We start from the raw sequence: 22,172 nt of genomic DNA on the forward strand, positions 1-22,172 counted from the left end.
GAACCTGTCTATAAACCAACCGTGTGTGGTTTCTCAGCTTTTTCATGGTAATAACTGAATGCAGGAAAAAAAAAATAATAATAATCCATTAGCACCTTTTAAATGTAGCTGTGTATTTTATTTCCAAGGCATGAATAATGGCCAAAAGGCAAGACAGAAAAATCTGTGACAAAAGGCAAGACAGAAAAAATTGTGACAAAGCAAATGGAAACAGACTAGGACCTAAAATTGGAGCCTGAATACTCCAAATAAGAGATGAAAGCACACAGCAAAGGAGCAGTCCTGTTCCAGTTACCACTCTCAAAATGTGTATTATAATCAGCCATATTGTTTCTCTTCCATCATTGTCTCATGAAGAAACAGAACAGGAGCCATATCTGCTTTGGGAACCACAGAGACATGAAACTCCAGAGCCGGTCATCAGAAAGCTCAAAAAAAACTAAGCTCAAGCTCAAAGAGGTTTATGTGAAGTCACAAAAGATGTCAAGTTGTAACACTTTACCTCTCTAAAATATTGGGCCCACAGAAGGAGGAATATCTTCTGTTCAAAACAAGCACATTCTCAATCACGGGTTTAGAAATCCTCACAGGGATGGATTCTGTAGTTCATTGGACTTCTCCTTCCCAGAATTACTACAAGAGACAAGCACTTCTCATTTGTTGCTTAGTGGTGTCTTCTAAGCAGCAAAATAATTCTGTGGGATCCCTTTAACACCCAGCCCTGTTATCTGTTAAAAAAAAAAAAAAAGAAGAAGAAGAAAGAAAGAAAGGAAAAAGATAAATCTCTGACTGAGCACAATGGAAACATTCAAGTGTTGTGTAAAAAAAATATCATAGCAAACTATCCCTACATCAAGAGTCTCTTGCGTTAAGAAGAGCCAAGAAAGAGTCCTTACATGGAGAACTTTAGAATCTTAGCACATTAAGATCTTTAAGATTATTAAGCACTGGTCACTAATTTTGGCAATTTACACATTATCAGTGACTGCTACACGTGGTACTGTTTTACCTATACAAGTCATGGCAATTTTTAAACATCTTTGCCCCGCAAAACAAATATGAGTTTGGAAAATACCAATTCCCTTTTATAGCTAGAGGACTGAGGAAAGGAGATCAAAAACATTCATAATGACCTTTTGATATTTCATTTCCTTGTGGCCTCCTAAAGTCTGCTGCTTGAGAGATGTACTAGTTCTCCGCCATGGGAAATCTCTTCCAAGCACTGCTTTCCATTAGAAGGACTCAGATCTCAGATTAGAGCCCCATCCCTCCTAGAATATGTCTTCATCTATTGCCAAACTGATAATACAGTTTAATATATTTTCCATTTCTCTCACTAATAGTCCTTCCCTTTTACGCTATGGTCAACTCCCAAGGAACCACAGCAACCACAACTGTAGAGCAGAAGGACTGAGAAATGAGGACAGAAAAACAACTTTGGATTCAAGAGCCCTGGAAAAAAAGTATGGATTGTTAATTATTTAAAATGCAGAGCCCACTTTTAACATAAAAAATAAATACATCTCACAGTCTGGGGGAATGAGATGCAAAGTTTTGCACTGGTGACTTATTTCCTTACACTGTATTACAGAACATGCTGTACAAACAGGCAAACATAGGAGCTGCAGGCCTGAGAGGTCTAACATACAGAAAGATCTCAAATCCCATCACCTTGAAGATCTCTCCTGCTTGAGGCTCCTTGGCGAGGGTGGCCTCGTCCAGCCCATCGTAGGCAGACGTCACATACATCTCCGCGTAGTCCTTTCCTCCAAAGCAGCAGGAGGTGATCCTTGAAGTTGGCAGCCTCACAGTTTGGATTCTTTTTCCTGGGAAAAAAATATGTGACAGTTTCCAATTACCATTTTACAGGAAAAATGCAAATGTGAAATTACCGTGAGTGAAGGGGGCACGGCTATGGCTGTTTACAAAGAAGGCACTGCCTTTGCAGTGGAGCCCAGCTCAGGCAGTGCTCTCCTCCAGAGGTGCTCTTGGAGGCCTGGCTGCTCAGGCAGGCTGTCCCACAAGCATGGTTCAGTTGGGGCAGGCCTCACCTGTCTCTGGATCAATGCGGATCACTCTTCCGCCATCAATGCAGGCCACCCAGAGCTTCCCCTCCACATCAATGCACATCCCATCAGGCATCCGCTCCTCCTCCTCCAGGTGGTACACCATTCTGGGGCAGGCTGCAGGAGAGGCACAAGACAGCTCTCCAGGAATGTCTCGTTATGAGCAATGCACCCCTGAATTTAAATATCAGCAATTACCTCTCTCTCTCAGGCAAAGATCAAGAATTGCACTTACTTTGAGGGCCGGCAAAGCCCCCATTTTGATTAGGCCTGGGGGCCACATGGGCTACGGCACAGGCCACACAGACCCCATACCAAGCATGTAGGCAGTGGCAGAGCATCACTGGGATTTCATATTTTGGGGAGAAAATCTTCATAAAATCCATTTTAGAAATCCTTTCTTCTCAAATTTAGACAGCAGAGAAAGCAACAATCTGAGTAACCGCAATTATTTTGTAGCATTTTCACCCACGATTACACCAAGGTCACACTGACCGGAGCACAAGGGATGAAAGTTCAGCTGTTCCAACTCCCATGGAGCATAATAGGTTGATACATCCCAAAAATACTTCACAGTTTTGACTGAGGTTCTATCAGACAAGCTCATATTTGAATTTTCTTTCTGCATAAAAAATATGTCTAAAAAATGACTTTATGTGAAATTCATCCAACATCTTCAGATAACTTTACCTTCAGAACTGAGAAACTTTGGTGGCAATGATAATTTGTTTTTTAAAATACATTTCTGTGACATACTTGCATGCTAATTCTGCGTTCACATTTATGAAGTGAATAGAATTGAAGCATTCCAGTAGATGGCAGTCAAGAATAAACAGCACCCTTGTTAGCATAAACTAATTCCTGGGATAAATGGCTTCAACCCTGCAGCTCCTCGGGGACAGCTCTGAACACCAGCCATCTATCCAGCTGAAAGTGCCAAAGACAAAGGACTGTCAAAAGATAGTCCACCAAATGTACCTGCAGTATAACCAAACTTGAGAAAAATCACAGTCAGCCTGCTAAGAAGCTGTAAACACAAGATAAGAGAACTGTCAGATAAACCACAACATATCACATCCTCTGGTCTTGCTGCAGAAAGAGCAAAAACACTCCTTGTGAACTCAGAAAAAGTGTGTGTACCGATCTTTCCAGTGTGCACATCATAGCTGAAGGCATGCACAGCATACGCCAGGCTGTCAATGTGAAAGAAGGTCCTGTGGTCCAGGGACCAGTCCAGACCATTGGAGATGTCCACTTGGTCTAACTGTTTTATTACTGATAGGTCAGGGAAAAGAGTATAGAGAGCCCCTTGCCGTCTTGCTCGGACCCCTGGTGCCGTCTCCTCAGCCATCGTGCCTGAAACAAAAGCAGGAGAAGTGTTCCTTAGGATGGAAAAGCTTGTTCCTACAGAAACCACACTTGGTCAGAAGTTTCCTTTAACTTTTATCAGGGAGTCCTAGCAACAGGCATTGTTGTCACACTCCTTTAAGCTTTGGTGGCTTCAGCTATTATTCATTGGATATTGAATGCTCTAGTGCAAAAGGCTGCCTCAAATAGTGAGTACATCATCTCCAACCCAAGGTAACACTCAGTGACAAAGCAGCTGGACTGTGGAGACAATGTGAGGATGGAGAGTTTGGAGAAATGGGCCTGGAGAGGTCCCTATACACCAGGGGGTGGTAAAAGCCATGTGGGAAACAGCAGGGTGGTAGAAGAAGAGAAAAATCCTCCCCTTGTGGCAATGAGAATGGGGCAAATTGGATGCAGTCAGAGTGGTGAGACAGAGAAGAGAGGCTGTCCCAGGCAGGTGATACTGGCCAATGGTAGGACAAGCTTCTGCATCTCAGTGAGCTTTCAGTCTTAGGCAGTGAGATTGAGAAGAAAGCCACAAGACACCAAAGGATGAGGTTTGGCTTACAGTCCTCAAAGGGAAAAAAAAAAAAAGGATGCAGGCAAGTGTCATATGCTCTTGTTTTTCTGTAGGCTGCTTTTATTATTCAAATGCACCGTGACCTCAAAATATAGGTGCTGCAAATCACATGGCTACCTCAGAAAACAGTAAAGAATAACAGAGCTGAGATGTTTTTTTTAAGTCAAACTATTCTTCAGTGTTGCATTCATTATTTAGTTCCGAATCAGCAGAGAGAGCTCTGCAATGAAGGCTGGTAAGCAGCCTATAAGGAGCATTTACATTTTCTTTCAGCTGTGACAATCTGTTTCTGTTGGTTTCATATCTTGTGAGATTTCTGAGCTACTTCTACAACATTTGGCCATACCTGCTGTTGAAATCACTGATCCACTCTGCACAGCCAGGAGCAGGTGTGCAAAGTGGGTTTTCTTTAACTTCTCTCCTATTCTCACTCTGAAGTCCAATGACGCATCATCCCTAAAGCATAACTGGGAGCCAAAGGTATCTTCTGATCTTAGCAAATACAAAAGATGACATGGCTGGCTGACAGATTAAGTGTGAGGCCATTTCCTCTCTCATCAGTCGCTCTCTGCTCCCACTGTGGATGGCTGTGCTTGGGAGGAAAACAAGCACAGGGGCATCCTGGCTGCATTGGAACCAGTGGCAGCCCAAGGCTTTCTGCCAGCGTTGATTCCCACAGGCTGACCACGTGCTGCAGATTTTGGGGAAATGCCACCTGCCAAGTAGAAGCAGAGCCTTCCTGCCTGACAGTCCTTGTGGGCAGCCCCTGCCCTCATCTAGATCAAAGGATTCAGGTTTGCATGTCCTCCTCCACTGGGTGATGGGAGGCTGAAGCAGCAGCTGAGCACAGCACTCACAAGATCACCCACACTGGCGACAGTGGTTTTTGTGGGGAACTCAACAAAGGAGTTGATGTGGAATAAAATGCACTACATAAAACACACCATCATTGGATCCTCTTTGCTCCAGAGGAAAATTCTGCTGGGACTTACCAGCAAAGTACCTCCCCTTTGGATCCACTTTGCCGTCATTGAACCTGTTGTTGAGTTTATCCTGCTCAAGCTCAAGGATGGTGGTGACCTTCTGGGTGTCCCAGTCCAGAAAGGCAAACCTGGTGCCCAGGGTGATGACATAGCCCTGGGGCTGCCGCAGGGCCACAGAGCTGACACGGGCATCTGTGGGTGACAGGAAGCACAAAACGTAGACACCTCCAGGCCCACCAGGTACCCTGACTTCCTCCACCTCTCCAAGGGTTCCCCTGACCCAAGAAAGGCCCAGCTGATGCTAACACAGCAAAGGCAACATTCCTCCAGTCACCTCTGCAATATCCTCCCCTCTTGCCATCTTCTTGTCCTCCAAATATCCCCACCTCCTGGGCACACACAGCCCTTGGGACAAAACCTTTCCCTCTGCAGACACAGAGGAGACCCCTGAGACAAGCGCATACCCTTGATGGCAGTGCCCTTACCCACAGACACGCACTGCACCTCGCGGCTGACTGCGCTCCAGCGGCAGACTTTTTGGCCATTAATGTCGACGTAGACAAGTGCGTTCTCCCGTTCTTCCCAGACTGGGCATTCTCCCATCCGGTTCTTCTCCTTCACGACAGATTCAATTCTGATGGAGGAGGACATGGCTTGAGGGGGAGAGAGTCAGGAACTGGTTTAACAAAATGCTCTCCGTCTGTGCATTTTTCATACTGACAATGCTTGAAAGCGGAATTTGTGATTGGCAAAGCCCCTCAAATCCCAAACAGTAGAGTAATATAGGAGGCTCCTGTAGACATGGTCTCAGGTTTTATCCTACCTGCTCTGGTTTGAGCAATCACCACCTTTACGCAGCTATTGCAAAACAGAGGGGGCCTTGGCTCCCACAATCAGCACTCACAGAGGTGCCATTGCTGCACCCACCCATCAGAGATGAGAGATGTGCCCTGGGAGCCGGCCAGCCCCTGACACAACACTCTTCCTATAACTTACTATTGTTTGCAGGCATTGTTTCCCAGCAGGTGAGCTGAGGATAAGATTTGCTGATAATTCATTAGCACTAAATACACTTCAAAGTTAAGTGGGAAGAGCCAGTAACCACCATGAGTGAAAATGTCCGCATTTGGGAGGCAGGGACCATTCTGGCACTTTGGTCCCAAGGTGAGGGCAGTACAATTGAATATAGAATATATCCTTCTCTCCCCAGAAACAGTGTCTGAAGAAGATGCTGCGAGTGAGGGACCAACATATTAATCACTAAGAAGCGATTTTGTATGTACACATTAAGGTATGGGGTGGCAGCTCTTAGACTTCATTGGTTCTTTGCCCAATTGCTATGTCCATACACCTTTTATATGCAATATATACAGAGCATCTCTGGGTCTCTGCTTTGACACCAGACTGCTGAAGAAAGATGCAGGCAACATCATGTCTAAAGTAAAAATCCAAATACACTACGAGGTGCCAGAAAAAAAAACAACCTCCTAAAACCCCATTTTTGTGCAGCACCTCACAGCTGCTGCCCACAGCACTAACATGTCAGCAATGAGCGTGCAAGAAAACAAATAATACTTCCAAGCAGAAACCACCAAATCCTGCCATATTCTCCCCAAAAGGAGTACAAGAGGCTAAAAACACCCCAATCACTCTGGCTGTGTCCCCTCTACAGAATGTCATCAGCATTTCAGCCTCCTGAACCCCTTATAGGAGTGAGGCCGTATGCGCTATTTCCTCTTAGGAATGAAGAACTAATGTCAAAACATCCACTTGAAAATGAAAAGCAAAGCCAGTACAAGTCAACAACTGGCCTTACAAGGCTCCTTTACCGTTTTACTCCCTCCCCTGCTGGCAGACATCAATTTATTTTTAATGTCAAGCCACAGCTCTGAAAAAGACAACAGACAGCTGAAGCTTTAATGCAAATACAGAGCAACAGCAGCCGTGTACAGTGAGGAACTGTAAGCACCATCTTCCCCGGGCCATCAGCTGATCGCTTCCACCAAGCTGTAGGGCACCAGTGCGAAACTCCACGGGTAATCAAAACAACACACCTGCTGAGGAAAGGATTGCAGGACTGGGGCTGATGCCTCTTTTCCAACATGAAACTGGCTGCTGTTTTCAGAGCTGATTAAAAATGAGTAAGAGCTGATGCTATCAGCAGCGGGCAGGAAGCCGGCTGTGCTTTCCATGCAGTCAGCAGGAGAGGCCATGGGCCGAGCAGCACAACATATGATGGGAAAAGTCCTTGCTCAGTGTTTTCTTGTGTCATGAGAGCAGGAGAGGAAGACAGACACAGCACTACACACATGCCCTGGGGCTAGCTCTGTCTTCCACAGTTTAGGGGCAAACAAGTATTTCGGGTGACAAAAAGGCATGTTGAGGTGGCTTCCCAGACTTTATTTTTCCCCCTTGTCTGGCATTGGCCATTTTCTGGTCTATGGAATTACAGGCGGGTGATGCTGAGTGCCTCTTCCCACCCAGCCCTATGCTGCAGAGGGAGGGTGGTCCTGTGTGGAGTCAGGAGTTGGACTTGATGATCCTCCCAACTTGGAACATTTTATGATTTAAAGGTGATAACAATGTGAGGAGCAGATAGGGACATGGCAGGGACAGAGCCCAGCTGGGGACAGCCACAGCCACTCACAGCATTCTGGCCCCTGGCAGAAGCCTGTCCTGAACTGGCACACAGGAGCAATGCATTTCCTTACCTATGTAGGAATGTAACAAACACACTAAGTTCGTGCTCAAATTACTCACCCAAGATAAGCAAATAACTGAGTTAGACCACAGCCATCATCGTTTCAAACCCAGAGATAAAAACTTCAGAGCCCTAAGCCAGAGACCAACTCTAACGTTCCTCACCAAAGCCAGTAGCACTCCCAGCCCCAGCTCCTGCCATGCTCTCACAGCTGTGCCCAGGCTGAGGACAAGCTCCAGGCTGAAGCACAGCACAAACCTTCCACCTCTACCACAGAATCATAGAATTAAGGTTGGAAAAGAGTTCAATAATCACCCAGTACAAGTACCAGCCCACCCCCACCATGCCTGCTAACCATGATATACTCACCAGTGCACCTGGATCCCAACAGAGTTCTGCCCCCAGTCCATTCTCCACCATCTCTTTGTGCCTTTCTGCCTCCCACCCCACTGACTCCTCATCTACCACTACTCCAAGCATCATGTCTCCCAGCCCAGGGCACCGTTTTGATGTCCCTAGTGCCTGCCTTCCCAGAGGCCATCTCAAAGGCTTTGTGGTCTCTGGGCACAAGTGGTGCAAACCTGCAGCAACCCCCGCCATGTACTTTCATCTGCCTTTAACTCCGTCAGTTTGCAAAGCACGAACATAAAGCAAAGTTGGCCATGCACACCTGTACCTGTACCTGTGTCTGGAGCTACCCACTCCCTTGCAGCGCTTCCTGCTGGGCTCTAGCCTTGCTGATCTGCTCCGGCGCTGCTTTTATAAGCCCCAGCTCTTCCCAACAGTGCAGCAGGTGGAGCGTAGCAAGGCACTAGCGCACCATGCATATTAATGCAGTGTTTAAATACTGTTATTTCTCTCGTGTTACCTACAGGCATGCACTCAGACAATAGCACTGAATTTGTTACTGCAGCAATGCAAGCGCTCAGCAAATCTGTCGTTCCTCTCCTTTTTTCCACCAGACCCTGAATTATCCTTGCATCGCTTCTTCTCCTTACAGTACAGTCCAACTTTACTCCCTCTGGAAACTTTGCTTTGCGTATAATTTGGCCATCCCCAGCCCTTAAAGTCTTTCTTCAGCCTGACAGTCCCCACCTGCAGTCAGCAGCGCAGTCCTGGGAACAAGCAACATGGTTAGAGCTTGTGAAAGCACAGTCACTAACACACTCCAGAAAGCCACTCACCCCAGAAGTCCACTCAATGGCACTGTCCAAAAACCAGAGGAGGACTCCTCTCCTTGAGGGTTCCCTGCTGTAGGATAGATATGACCCCTTCCCAACCTTCAGCTGGGAAGAGCTGCAGCTCCCCAGGCACACAGCGCTACCTGCTTTTATTCTGGCAGAGCTCTTTTGCCTGCAAAGGATCATTTGAGATTTCCCCAGCTTGGTTGGGAATAAATATGCTTCACCTATGACTATAGATTTTGGTCACGAGGATGAAAAACCCCTCAGGGCACAGCAGCTGCTCCTCCTGATACAGTTTCTCCTGTCATTGGGCTCTTGCTCAACCCTACATGAAATCAAGTAAGTGCCATTAATAAGGCAGGGACTGAACAAAAGCCAGGAAGCCTTCCCCATGCAGGGAGCCAGTAGGTGGGAGGGAAGGCCGAGCAATAGAAACCTCTCAGACCATGTGTGGGCCCATGCTCTGTCAGGAAGCTCCAGTTAGAATATGACCCAGTTCCCAGGGCACTGGAGGTAGCTCTGGCTTTGGCATCGAGGGCTGCCGCAGCGCAGTCCTGCTGGGTTCTGGCAATGTGGTAAGTACAGCTCTGCCAGCAGAGTGGGCTCTTCCTCACCACTCAGTGCCTATGAAACCAGTAGGAAGAAGTGCAGCAGGTATCTTATGGAAGGGAGAGACGACAATTCTTCCTAGAATCTTTAGCTAAGTCTCCTGTGCCTGCCTACCCTCCCAGAGCAGTGGGCACAGAGGTATGTGCCCAAGGTGCCTGCCTGCAACCACCCCACACATGGAGCAGAGGATGGGGGCATAAAGCAAATTGCAAATGAAACAGAAGAATAAACAATAAAAAGAAAAGAAGTTCGTAGAATCATAGAATGACCTGAAGCAAAGAGGACCTCAAAGATCATCGAGTTCCAACCCCCCCTGCTATGTGCAGGGTCGCCAATCACCAGACCAGGCTGCCCAGAGCCACATCCAGCCTGGCCTTGAATGCCTCCAGGGATGGAGCATCCACAGCCTCCTTGGGCAACCTGTTACAGTGCGTCACCACCCTCTGTGTGAAAAACTTCCTCCTAATATCTAACCTAAACCTGCCCTGTCTCAGTTTAAAACCATTCCCCCTTGAATTATCACTATCCACACTCGCAAACAGCCGTTCCCCCTCCTGTTTATATGCTCCCTTCAAGTACTCAAAGGCCACAATGAGGTCTCCCCACAGCCTTCCCTTCTCCAAGCTAAACAAGCCCAGATCCCTCAACCTTTCCTCACAGGAGATGTGCTCCAACCCCCTGATCATCTTAGTGGCCCTCCTCTGGACCTTCTCCAACAGCTCCACATCTTCCTTGTGCTGGAAGCCCCAGGCCTGGATGCAGTACTCCAGATGGGGCCTCACAAGAGATGAGTAGAGGGGGTCAATCACCTCTCTCTCCCTGCTGGCTACCCTTCCTTTAATGCAGCCCAGAACACAGTTGGCCTTCCAGCCTGCAAACGCACACTGCTGGTTCATGTCCAGTTTCTCATCCACTTGGACCCCAGGTCCTTCTCCACGGGGCTGCTCTCAAGATCTTCTCCCAGTCTGTATAAATACTTGGGATTGCCCCAGCCCAAGTGCAGCACCCTGAACTTGGCCTTACTGAACCTCATTAAATTCACATGGGTTCACTTCTCCAGCATGTCTAGGTCCCTCTGGAAACAAATTATTTCATTAGAGGAGAAAGTCACAATATCCAATGGTTTATTAGGGTGAGAATCTTTTACTACAACAAAATATACCATTAGATATTTCAGTCTAAAAATATTCCACGTATTTCATTATTTTTTCATCCTTTCCTGATGAGATACTGTAATTGTGTTATGGTTTCAAGGCAAAAAATGCTGAACACCCAGATAAGACCTTCTGACTTGTCTTGCTTAAGTCAGTTTTCTTGATTCCATTCCAAAGAGTACACATCTAACCCGCAAATGGATATGGTGGGATTCCTTTCACCCCAAGCCCAGTGATCTACCAAAAAAAAAGAGAGGGGGGGAAAAAAAAGGTAAATGCAATAAGTCACCACTACCAAACATTCCTCTTTCACAATCAGACTTGCTTTAATTTAGAACAGGATGGTGTCCAACCTGACATACTACTGTGTTGTGTATCCAGCAGCTTATCACAGGCTGGAATTTCAACCTACACTCTTTACACACTAAGCAATCACAGGCCAGAGGCCACTCCTCAGTCCATTGTCCATTCCCCAAAAGCCTTTTCTCAGATGCTGCCAAGCCTTAGTTCTGTAATGCCCAATGTAGCTTTTGATATGCACCTATACAGAAATGAGGGGTCTTAAAAACACAATCCTCAGGTGATGTATTTTTTAAAGAGAGTATTTGATATGATATGACATGATATAATATTATTTAGTTATACCTAGAGGATAAATAAAAGCAGATGTTTTTATCTGCCATTGTTTAGGGTAATAAATAGAAAACTCCCTCCTGGGAGGGGAGCAGTAAGAAGAGGTGAGGGCGTAGGAAATTTGCACTGCCAGCTACAATATGCCGTGAATTACAGGGCCTACAGGACATTTCCTGACCCATTTTATTTGCAAGTATGGATGTCGCTGGTAACAAATTTTAAATAAAAAAACATTTTCAAATCTCTGAATACATTTAAGTTTCTCCTCCTGCAACAGGAACCAAAGATATGAGCTTCGCATGTACGAATGACACTCTAACAACCACACTCCTCCTGCTTCCCACCACTCCAACTGTTGTGTTGTCTAAGTGCAGGAGGAAAAAAATAAACAGCATTCTAAAATGAAAGGGAAAAGACTCATTCACCTTGAAAACCCCACCAGCCTGCGGCTGCCGTGAGAGCCACTCTCTATCCATCCCGTCACTGGCAGAAGTCACATACATCTCTGAATAATCCTTTCCTCCAAAGCAGCAGGAAGTTGTCTTGTCAACAGGAAGCTTCACCGTCTGGATTCTTTTTCCTGGAGAAAAGCATGCATGCTGTTTCTTGTTTGTCTACTTACAGCAAGAAATTTAAACAAATTATTGCAAATAAGCCCCGTGGAACCAGGCGCTCTACAGAAGCAACAGGGGAGGCCCTGGGAGGTCCCATGCTGTGCTTCAGCACACTCATGGACACAGAAGGCAGGTTTCTGTTAGCCACACTGCTGCCAACCGGGTGTTATGTGACAAGTTTCAATCTCAGTTATCACAAATGAATCGCGGCCCAAAACCCAAATTAGAGCACGTCCTCTAATTAAACGCTAACATCCATAGCACAGACATCCACATCTGAGCTCATCATCTAGGCTGCCATATAGGCAATGGAAATGGGATTTAATTCCTCCCTAAAACAGGTCACATGAAACCTGCCCCAGACCTGCTGACTTTTCTGTTTTAACTACAAAGGAAGCCCGGAGCAAGCAAAGCTCGTGCAGCTCTCGCTATGCCACCACTGCCTGAAGTTAAGGAAGATTAATTCCTAGAAGATTTTCCTGAAATTTTAATAACCTTTCAAATACAGCTTGCATAAAACAGAGATCACGGGACACGTCTGAAGTTTACAAAAAACTCAGGGCTACCATACTTATTATGCCAAGAAATAACTACCACCCTGATGACAGAAGTAAACAGATTGCCTCTGGTGTTAACCAGAAGATTGCTGAGACACTTCAAAGCAGATTTTTCTACAACTCCTCCAAATTCAGGGCAATATAATAATGGCCTGTAGCCATCATGCCTGTCTTGTTTACCTACAATTGACCTTCACTTTCTAGAAATACATATGAATCCCTTACAAAATATGTCATTTCCCTGGCTCTTCAGTTATGTCTGCACAAGGCTTGGTCCCCTTACAGTAACACACTGTTCAGGCTGTAACTGCAGGATAGCAACCTCGATGTTGGGAACTCTACAAAAGAAAGAAAGAATGGCAAATTGGGTTGGCTGAACACCTGTGAGAAGTTTTTGGTCAGCTTAAGAGTAAGGTATCGTTTCCCAGGATGTGTTCGTCAAAGCACTTTTGTCGTACTTATTGTGTCCTCTAAAAACTTTTGCCTCACCCAACAAGCTGAGCTTTGGTCTTCTGCAATGCAGTATCAGTACTGCAAAGAACTGACAGAAGCACACACCAAATGGCTTCACCTCATCCACAATACTGAGCAGGGCACAGGCACAGTGAAAAAGAAAGACGTAGTTGTACGTGTCCCTGTTCATTGCCAGAGAGTTGGACTAAATCATTAAAGGTCCCTTTCAACTCAAAGGATTCTGTGACTCTACTTTTATTAAGCAATTGGTGCAGTTCAGACACAATTTTGGCAAAGGCCCACCTGGTTGGGGTGGCTACTCCCCAGGGATAGTTTGGGCTGTTTTTGGTGTGAGAAGTTACACTGGCTGTGCAGTATAAGTCACGGTTTGGCACGTGGTAAAGGACTAAGGGATCCATTTTGCTTGCTAGCATGAATGTAACCCATAATTCCAAAACTCGGGACTGAGAGGGGTGTGTGGATTTGTTTTTGTTTTGCTAAATGCCCTCACACAAGAGTTGGATACTTTTATACTGCCTTGCTTTCATTTCCAAAATAAACGAAAGAAAACAGCAAGCTAATAGTGGTGAAAGAACCTCTTGTATGAAATAGGGAAGTTTGACTCTGGGATTCCTGATGTTGCATAAGAAACTTCTTTGACACTGACTCACAGTAGAAATCAAAATAAATATTTAGAAAAAAAAAATCATAACCAGTGTAAAAGCGCTTGGGTTATATACAAATGTGGTTCTTCCCTTCTTTCCCTGAGAAAAGTAAATTTATCTAAATATATACAAAAATTGGGTGAGAAGAAGCTCTGTCTGTTGCCTGGGAGTGACGAGGACCAAAATGAGTTCCAAGGCAATGATCCTGCCAACTGGCTCCAGCAGCACTTAGTGGTTACTCAGTCAGCTGGAAGTGGAGGGATTACATGGCTAAATGGGTTATGTGGTGTCTTGTAAAACACTCCAGAGGCCACCCTAAAAAAAAAACTGTCTGACACAAAGTCTGAGCAGAAAGGAGAGGGAAGGGCACCGAGAGGGTGAAAACATGCATCAAAAGAGAAGAGGCATGAGCCCATGAGATAAGGGAAGAGGTCCTGATTGCATTTGCAAAGTGGTCCCAGGGGAGAATGGCCTGGATGATACTCTTTGCAAAACTCTGAGATGAGCGATGTCTTCCTGGAGATGTGAGAAAATCCACACCTGGCTGCTCTGAAATCCACCTGAAAAACTATTTTTCTACGTTTGCAAAACTGTAGATGAGAAAAACCTTAATAAAAAAATTTAGACACCCCGTATAATCAAGGGATATAAAAAATAATCGATGAGGAAGAATTGGAAAATAACTAATTTCCCATTAAAAGACATGGATTCATAAAGCCAGGTCACTAAGTGACTGGAAGGTAAGACAAAAGTTGGCACACACACAGGTTAGACATCCCCTTTGAGCCCTTTGGAAAGCCAGTAGGGTCAGTCAGCACAGCCTTTCCCTGTAGCACATCCTGAATCCAAGGGCAGAAGCTACTAAAGCTAAAGAAACCCCAACCTGAAAACCTGCTTCACCCTGAACCTCAGAAGTTACATTTAGAAAAGACACCAAACCAACAAGTTTTCTTGCCCAGAGCTGCTGGGATCTTGCAGCTGGAGCTTTGTCCTCCTGGGGCTGTGTTCCAGGAGGACAGGAGGAAATCGCACAGGTTGGCCGAGCCTTGGGTGGGTATAAATAAAAAGGAGAAGGGAAAAGGCCACCTGAACCTCAGTTAAGAGAACCTGGAGGAGTCAGAAGAGAGGTGGCAGCCTACTTGGTGCATACATGTCAGGGTCTGTAGCATGCTGCAGAACAGGCCCACATCAAGGGATGCTGGCATCCCTTAGTCTGCAGCCCCATAAAACCCCATGAGTTCTGTTAGAGAAGGACCAGCGCAGTAAATCCTGCACTGCATTATGCAAACCTGTGCTGTCTGAGATTTGTCAAAAACAAGTTCTCATTCTCGCTCGCTGGCCCCTTGCAGACAGTGTGGTTCAGTCTTTCTCAAGTGCTTTACAAGAGTTTATACCCAGACAAAATCATGCCTGGCAGACCACCAAAGATGAAATGGGAGCAGCAACACATGGCAGGCTCAGACAATGGGCACACCCAAGACATTACTGTGGGAATGATAAAATGCTGTGGGATTCATTAAATATTTTTTTATGATTTCAGTTGCAAAATGTATCATGTAAATAACGTTCAACAATAAAAAAAGATAAATGTTGCTGGCATCGGTGCCATGTGAAACTTGTATTAACTTCAGCAGGGTGCCCAAAACAAAACAACACGTCAAAAAAAGCAGGACAAAAAAAAGATGGCTTAAATCACCATTACCATCTCATAGCTTAATAATAATTTTCCATGTCATTTATTATCAATAAGGTGTATACTGATATTTAATTTAAGGGATGTGAGAGGATGGTAAATCTTTGGTGGACACAAGAGGATGTCACTGTGTGACACCCAGCTAGCACCCACCCACCAAGGGTAATAACACAGCTAGGAGAAATCTCTGGATACACCGCCCTCATCCTTATGGCAAATTTCAACTTCCCAGACACCAGCTGGAAATATCATACTGCCATGACAAGCCAGTCTGCAGAATTCCAAAAGAAAGCTGAAGATCACTTCCTGTTACAAGTGTTTCCAAGTAGGAAAGGTGCCCTACTGAAAGGTGACCTACTGAACCCTGTTGTTGAGAAGTGAGAAGGCTGATAGTAGGCAGCAATGAAAAGTGGCCATCTTGGCCACTGTGGTCATGAATTATCTGAGTTCAACACTTCTGGTGTAAGAATAAGGGCCAGCAGAGTTGGTGCCCTAGGAATCAGCTCTGGAGGGTTTAGGGGTCTGGGAGAGCTGGGTGATTTTTAAGAACCACCTTTCAAGAGCCCAAGAGCAGGCAATTTCATTATGCCAACAAGCCATACTGGCCAGTGTGGTGTCAGACAACAAAATAGGCTGTTCTAAAGTGAGAAGAGGCCTAAGGAGAACACTGGATTGGTGCAGATGGTCACCTAACAAGTAGGGATGAGGAAAAGTCAGAGTCATATTCAGTGCCCTCTTTGCCTGTATTTAATATTTATATTAATATATATATACTAATATTAATGACAGATCTTGAGCTGCCCAATCCTCTGAATTGGAAGACCATGACCAGGGGAGCACTGACTTTCCATTTCTGGCCACTGAAATTATAAGGGACCATTTGTAACAGTTGAATGTTCAGAAGTCTATGGGGCCTGACAGGAGTGGACTTCAGAGTGCTGAAGGAGACAGCACATTATAGCTGGACAGCTCTCAACAGTTCACCAAAGACTGCGGAAGCCTGGTGAGATCCCCACTGATTGGAAGCCAGCTGATGTTACACCCAGCTACAAGAAGAGCATAAAAGAAGATGTACAAAACAACAGAACTGTTACTGCTCCCTGCAGCTCACTGAGTAGGGGAAGCAGAGGGAGACAACAGGTTCTGCTGCTGGGAACTGATGGCAGGACAGAACAGCACAAAGTTGCATAAGGGGAGGTTCAGACTGGGCATTAGGAAACATGTATTTGCCATTTAGGTGGTCAGACAAAGGAACACGCTTCCTAGAGAGGTGCTTGGAGTCCCACACCTGTCAGTGTTTGAGATGCATTTGGATTCCTCAGTAATATGCTTTAGCTTTTGGTTAGCCCAGAAGTGATCAGGCAGTTGGACTTGATGGTCTTCACAGGTCCCTTCCAACTGATCTAACTATTCTCATGTTCTATTTAAATGTTCTATTTTAACTCAGTCAGTTCACACATGTAATACTAATTCCCCATGGCAGCTTTACCTTTTCCAATCCAACAGAGGCTGGGAACAATGGAACCTTATTTACACAGCTAACCTCTAGGAGCAATAACAGCCACTTGTTCAAAATAAAGTAATAAAAAGACGTAAAAAGAACAGTTGTACCATTTCTGTGTTGAGGGGAAAAAGAAAGACTCACTTCTTTTTTTCTTTCTTTTTTTTTTTTTTTTTTTTTTTTTTTCATAGAATCATAGAATCACCAAGGTTGGAAAAGACCTAAAAGATCATCCAGTCCAACTGTTCACCTATTACCAATAGCTCCCACTAAACCATGTCCCTCAACCCAACATCCAGTCGTTCCTTGAACACCCCCAGGGTCGGTGACTCCACCACCACCCTGGGCAGTGCATTCCAGTGCCTGGCCACCCTTTCTGAGAAGTAATACTTCCTAATGCCCAGCCTGAATCTCCCCTGCCACAGCTTGAAACCATTCCCTCTGGTCCTATTTTTTTTCTAATGCAGACTTTGCAAGGACTCACCTGTCTCAGGATCGAGGCGAATCACTCTCCCACCATCATAGCAGGCTACCCAGAGTTTGCCTTCTGTATCAATGCACATCCCATCAGGAATGCTCTCCTCTTTTTCCAGTTTGTATATACTCCTACGGTTGCCTGCAGGGTAGAAGAAAAAAGCACAACTAAGAGATGCTCTCTTCTCATGTATAACTCATGCTCCATATTTAGAATAGAAACTAACGATTTATATATATATCCATATATCCATATAAGATATATATATTCAGAACGTGAACTACATATTCTAAAAGCAGACTTAATTCTTTCAAGTATGGTTTGCTTCCAGTCAGAAAACTGGAGATTTTCAAACAGACTGCTGAAACGTGCCAATTATCAGTGTTACAACACAAAACTGACCTTCAGCTACATAAACTGAGAGTTTATATAAACAGAGAGTTAGGAAAAGCAGTAACTTCAAAGGCATACTGTCAACTTAAAAACAAATAGTTCTATCTGAACTTCTATCCACTGTTATTAAAGAAAATTAAAACCAACTTTCCAACATTGTTTATTTTATGCTCTGACAACTTCAATGTTTCTCGTATGTTGCAATGCTTTTAATGAGTTTCCTTTGTGCTCCCAGGGATTATCAGATTGCCCACAGAAAAATAAGTGGGGGGAAGGAGGGAGAACCACACCATTTCCTAAAGAAAAAAAATAAATCATAAACCAAAAACACAGTAAAGACACCAGGGCAAGATGCTACACCTACAATGACTTAAAATGTTTTAAAATTAACAACATTTCAAATTGACAGGGGTCTTTTAAGGCAAAATCCCACAGTCTGTGCAATCAAAAGCAATTTCTTAGTCCAAGTCACTCAAATTTTTGTTTTGCCTGAGCATGTAGGAGCCCTTATGGGCTTGTTGTGCTTTGTTTTAAATAAGCGAAGGAAGAAGATTTTTGAGTTACTGATTTCCAGCTGTTGCTAAGATGTGTCTGCTTGGGATTTAAAAGAACAAAAAAAGCTAGCCTCGTGCAGCCATAGAAATCTAAGCTTACAAGGAACACTGCCCTTTTCATGGAGGAAGATCAGATACACAACATGTTTAGTAACAGGAGCCCAGACTACTACTCAAACTCCATTGTGCAATTGAAATATTTTATATTAGCTACTGCCTCTGGTTTGTTTGATATAAAGGCCTACGGGGGAACAGATGAGTTTTAATATGGCTTCTGCTGCTTTGTTCTAAGGAGGATTCTGAAGAAGTGCATGCAAAGCTCAGAACATTACTTATCCTCTTGGTAATAACCAGAATGAAAACTAACATCACGTTCTTCAAGCACAAATAACTGTTTTAAAATACCACAGTTCATACCAATTTTTCCAGTTTGGAGGTCATAATCAAACGCATCCACTGAGAAGGACAAGCTGTCAATGTAAAAGAAGGTTTTGTGATCCAGTGACCAGTCCAGCCCATTGGAAATGTCCACCTGATCAAAGTGCTTCACCACAGAGTGGTCAGGGCAGAGAGTGTACAGGGAGCCCTGGTGTCTCTCCAGCACTGCAGGTCGAATCTCTTCAGCCATCGTACCTGTGCGGGGCCATAAAGCAGAAAGCAGGTTCAAAAGGAATGAACAGGGTTTGGTGGTCAGCCCCTCGCTGTGATGATGCCCACAATGCCAGTAGGAGAAGGGAGCAACAGAGGGACTTCACGGTCTTACAAATAGAAATCTCATCGTTGGGGCTTTACATTGTCAGCTGATAGTGGGTCTTGAGAGGATGTGGAAAAGCAGGCTAAGGTGTCTTAAACTAGGCAGACCCTGAATAGTAGCCCTCTTTTTACAAAAAGAATCCTGATTAAGTGGTGGCCAGGTGATCCAAATGCATTTCTAAATGGGACTAAACTCTAATGGAAGACAAAAATACCCTCATTATAAACTACATAAAAAAATACATGTGAACTATATAGTTTGTATTGCCAACACTGCATCTCCAACTGACTGCTTTATACTGACAGTAAAACCACAGAGGAGGAGCAGGGTGAGCACTGGGCAGCAGCAGAAAGGAGCCAGATGCAGCATACCTGCAAAATACCTCCCTGCAGGATCCACTTTCCCATCGTTGAATCGGTTGTTTGCTTTATCTCTGTCCACCTGTGCAATGGTGGTTACCGACTGCTCTTTCCATTTCAAAGCAGCAAACCTGGTTCCCAGTGTGATGACATAATCCCCCGACTTCCGAAGAGCTACAGAGCTCACAGGAGCATCTAGAAACAGGAAGGGAGGAATGTGCCAGTAATGGCAGATTAGTATGCAGTACTTAAATAAACAATAAAAAAAAAAAGAAATGAGTGTGAAGATAACATCTCTGTAAAAGCCTCCAATCAGATGCAACACAAAGGAGAGCAACTTTAAATAGAGCAATAAAACCCGAGATAGGATCTAACAGAAAAGACTTAGGAATATGCACAGGACTGATGACCAATTCACAAACTAAAACATTTGCTGAATTGATATTGATAGATATAGCTCTGCTAATGCTTACAACCATCATAAGCCATCAGTGCTACCAAAAGGAGCCACTCCCTGTTGGCCACCAGCTCATGGCATCCCTTGGTTTGCAGCCCTATCAGAGACACCTCCACACAAGAAACACAATGCAGGCTCTGGCCCAGCTGCATGCGTTCTGATGCATGGGGAGCAGAGAGCAGCAATATGGGGGCACAGGTTTAGAGTGCAGACTGCTCCAGCCACCCCAGTGCTTCCCAGACCCATCCTTTCTCCGTGATGCAGCAGCCTCTATTTGCACATGCATCTTTTCACATGGCCCATTGCACTGAACCAAGGCTGCCTTGAGCTCTGCTGGGCCCTGCTGAGGATGTACATGTGCAGCTCAAGCAGCAGTGCATCAATATGGCACCCTCATCTCACCAAGCTGCAGGGTCACAGTGCCACCTGCCCCAAAGCTCTAAGGAACAGCACTCATTCCAGGTTCAGCTTGGCTAACTGCCTCACCCAGATGTGTGCGCACACTGCTGAAGCTGCAGGTGGCCATGGCTCAGCTACGCTGGCAAGTGGGTGCTGCTTTCTTCTTCCTGACACGGCACCACAGGACAAAGGGTACAGCAGGTCAGTACAGCAGGCCAGGGACAAGGGGGAATGGTATCAAACTATAAGAGATTTGGATTTGGTGTAAGGAAGAAGGTTTTTTTTAACTTATAAGGGTGTTGAGGCACTGGAACAGGTTGTCCAGAGAAGTGGTAGATGCCCCATCCATTCAAGGTCAGGCTGGATGGAGCTCTGAGAAATCTGTTGTACCTGTAGGTGTCCCTGTACATTGCAGGGGGGTTAGACCAGGTGACCTTTAAGGGTCCCGTCCAACAGCAACAGCTGTATGATTCTATAATCACACCACCTGTGCAGCCTGAGCCAGGGATGCTGAGGGTGGGCAGCAGCACCGCTGCAGCCAGGTCAGGGGAAGGGAGTTCCAAGTCAGCATCACTCCTCCTCTCATCTTGAAACTGGTAGCTACACTGATTTTAGGGGCAGAAAGTCCAGATTAGTGCACTGTGAGGTGATGGGTGGGAAAATAAAGTGGCTTTCACCATGAGTTAGTGAACGTGAGACAGCACTAAAACCCAAGTTAATCTGTGTCAGGAGCTGCCCTGAGACAGACCCATAGAAATTTACATTATCGCTTTCAGAAGTCAACGTACAACAGTTTATTAGTGCTAGCACTCTTCTTTTCCAGAATAAAGCCCTCATCTATAGAGCACAACCAACTATCGAGCATCACCAAGCACCACAGCAGCTCCTTACCCACAGACACAGCCTGCACCTGCCCGCTGGCCGCATCCCAGCGGCACACCTTCCTGCCCGTGATATCCACGTACAGCAGCGAGTTCTGCTTCTCGTCCCACACCGGGGACTCCCCGAGCCTGTAGCGATCACTCCCGATGCACTCGATCTTCACGGACGACATGCCTGAGGGGAAAGCACAGCTATACACAAGCTATACACAAGCTATACACAAGCTATACACAAGCTATACACAAGCTATACACAAGCTATACACAAGCTATACACGGCTGCGGGTGCACAGCGCGGCCGGGCACACACGGTTCCCCACAGCGAAGCCGTCCCGGCCCTCACAGGGACCGCTCGGCCCAGGCCCGTGCCCGGCCCTCCCCGGCCGCTCCGCCGCGCCTCCCTCGGCGCTGCGAGTCGAACCTGAGAGAAAGAAAGAGCCGATGGCGGCGGTAACAGCGCACCTACCTGCAGCCGGACCACACAGCCGCACCGACACCGCCGCTCTTATACGGCGGGAGGCGGGGAAGGCGGCAACGCGAGCCCGGGGCCGAGGGGCAGCGGCGTGGGGCCGGGCCTGGCCCGCGGCCCTCCCCAGGGCACTGCGGGGCGGGGGCCGAGCCGGGTTGGGCTCAGGGTCGAGCTGCTGCAGCGTTACTTCAGGAGCCATTGAGCCCCGCGGCGGGGAGCCGGGCCCTCGTGGCCCTAAGCCGGGTCTGTGCTCAGAACAGTGCGGTTTCACTCACGGTGTTCCCACCTCTTTCTTCAGTGCTGGGTGCCACTAAGAGTTAGTGATTTTATGTGCTTGCATGGTGCTACCGCAGCTTATGCTTAGCATCCAGTGTTATCTTTCTGCCCTCACCGTGTAGTGCACAGCAGGATTCCGCCTCAGACCTGAGGCAAGTTATTATTGACTGCCAGCGCAGAAAACAAACATCCACGGGAATAAAAAGTACCACAGTAGCTGTGGGTTTTGTGCATTTCCCTCTAGTCCTATTGCTGTTACATGGGGGAAGAGGCCAACCTCCATCTCACCACAGCCTCCCTTCAGGTAGTTGTAGAGAGCGATAAGGTCTCCCCTGAGCCTCCTCTTCCCCAGCCTGAACAGTCCCAGCTCCCTCAGCCCATAAGACTTGTGCTCCAGACTCCTTGCAGCTTT

The 22,172-nt window shown here is 46.0% G+C and overlaps 3 protein-coding genes across 4 annotated transcripts in view; all 3 read right to left on the minus strand.

Moving 5' to 3' along the window:
- Positions 1-1,755, minus strand: part of PLCXD1 (phosphatidylinositol specific phospholipase C X domain containing 1) — a 30,650-nt gene extending 28,895 nt beyond the window's left edge. Inside the window, exon 1 of one of the 2 annotated variants that reach the window (XM_015851301.2) lies at positions 1,672-1,755. The gene's annotated coding sequence lies outside the window, so the exon portion shown is untranslated. Of the gene's footprint in view, positions 1-502; positions 644-1,671 lie in introns of those variants that run through there. The other variant, XM_015851281.2, reaches the window with a different exon arrangement.
- LOC107307805 (regucalcin-like) lies at positions 286-9,745 on the minus strand. Its single transcript, XM_015851309.2, has 6 exons — positions 5,465-9,745; positions 4,989-5,171; positions 3,207-3,422; positions 2,052-2,183; positions 1,672-1,826; positions 286-728 (listed from the first exon to the last, which is right to left on the minus strand). Exons 1-6 carry the CDS (start codon positions 5,628-5,630, stop codon positions 678-680), a joined length of 903 nt encoding a protein of 300 aa, XP_015706795.1. The 5' UTR covers positions 5,631-9,745; the 3' UTR covers positions 286-677.
- Positions 9,746-10,580: 835 nt separating this feature from the next.
- LOC107307715 (regucalcin) lies at positions 10,581-21,646 on the minus strand. The gene is made up of 7 exons (XM_015851234.1): positions 21,482-21,646; positions 21,026-21,190; positions 19,291-19,473; positions 18,583-18,798; positions 17,228-17,359; positions 11,686-11,840; positions 10,581-10,864 (listed from the first exon to the last, which is right to left on the minus strand). Exons 2-7 carry the CDS (start codon positions 21,186-21,188, stop codon positions 10,814-10,816), a joined length of 900 nt encoding a protein of 299 aa, XP_015706720.1. The 5' UTR covers positions 21,189-21,190; positions 21,482-21,646; the 3' UTR covers positions 10,581-10,813.
- Positions 21,647-22,172: the final 526 nt, after the last annotated feature.

This window comes from Coturnix japonica, chromosome 1 (assembly GCF_001577835.2).
Source record: "Coturnix japonica isolate 7356 chromosome 1, Coturnix japonica 2.1, whole genome shotgun sequence".
In the NCBI taxonomy this organism is placed as follows: Eukaryota; Metazoa; Chordata; class Aves; order Galliformes; family Phasianidae; genus Coturnix; species Coturnix japonica.

Bases quoted from the DNA above. Each gene is read 5' to 3' on its own strand.
- LOC107307805 (XM_015851309.2), bottom strand. From the start codon at position 5,630: ATGTCCTCCTCCATCAGAATTGAATCTGTCGTGAAGGAGAAGAACCGG. The intron at 2,184-3,206 runs GTACACACACTT...CCTCTCCTGCAG, and splicing joins TGTGCACACTGGAAAGATCG to CCTGCCCCAGAATGGTGTAC. The intron at 1,827-2,051 runs GTGAGGCCTGCC...TTTTTTTCCCAG, and splicing joins CCGCATTGATCCAGAGACAG to GAAAAAGAATCCAAACTGTG.
- LOC107307715 (XM_015851234.1), bottom strand. From the start codon at position 21,188: ATGTCGTCCGTGAAGATCGAGTGCATCGGGAGTGATCGCTACAGGCTC. The intron at 18,799-19,290 runs GTATGCTGCATC...GGCCCCGCACAG, and splicing joins TGCAGGGAGGTATTTTGCAG to GTACGATGGCTGAAGAGATT. The intron at 11,841-17,227 runs GTGAGTCCTTGC...GCTTTTCTCCAG, and splicing joins TCGCCTCGATCCTGAGACAG to GAAAAAGAATCCAGACGGTG.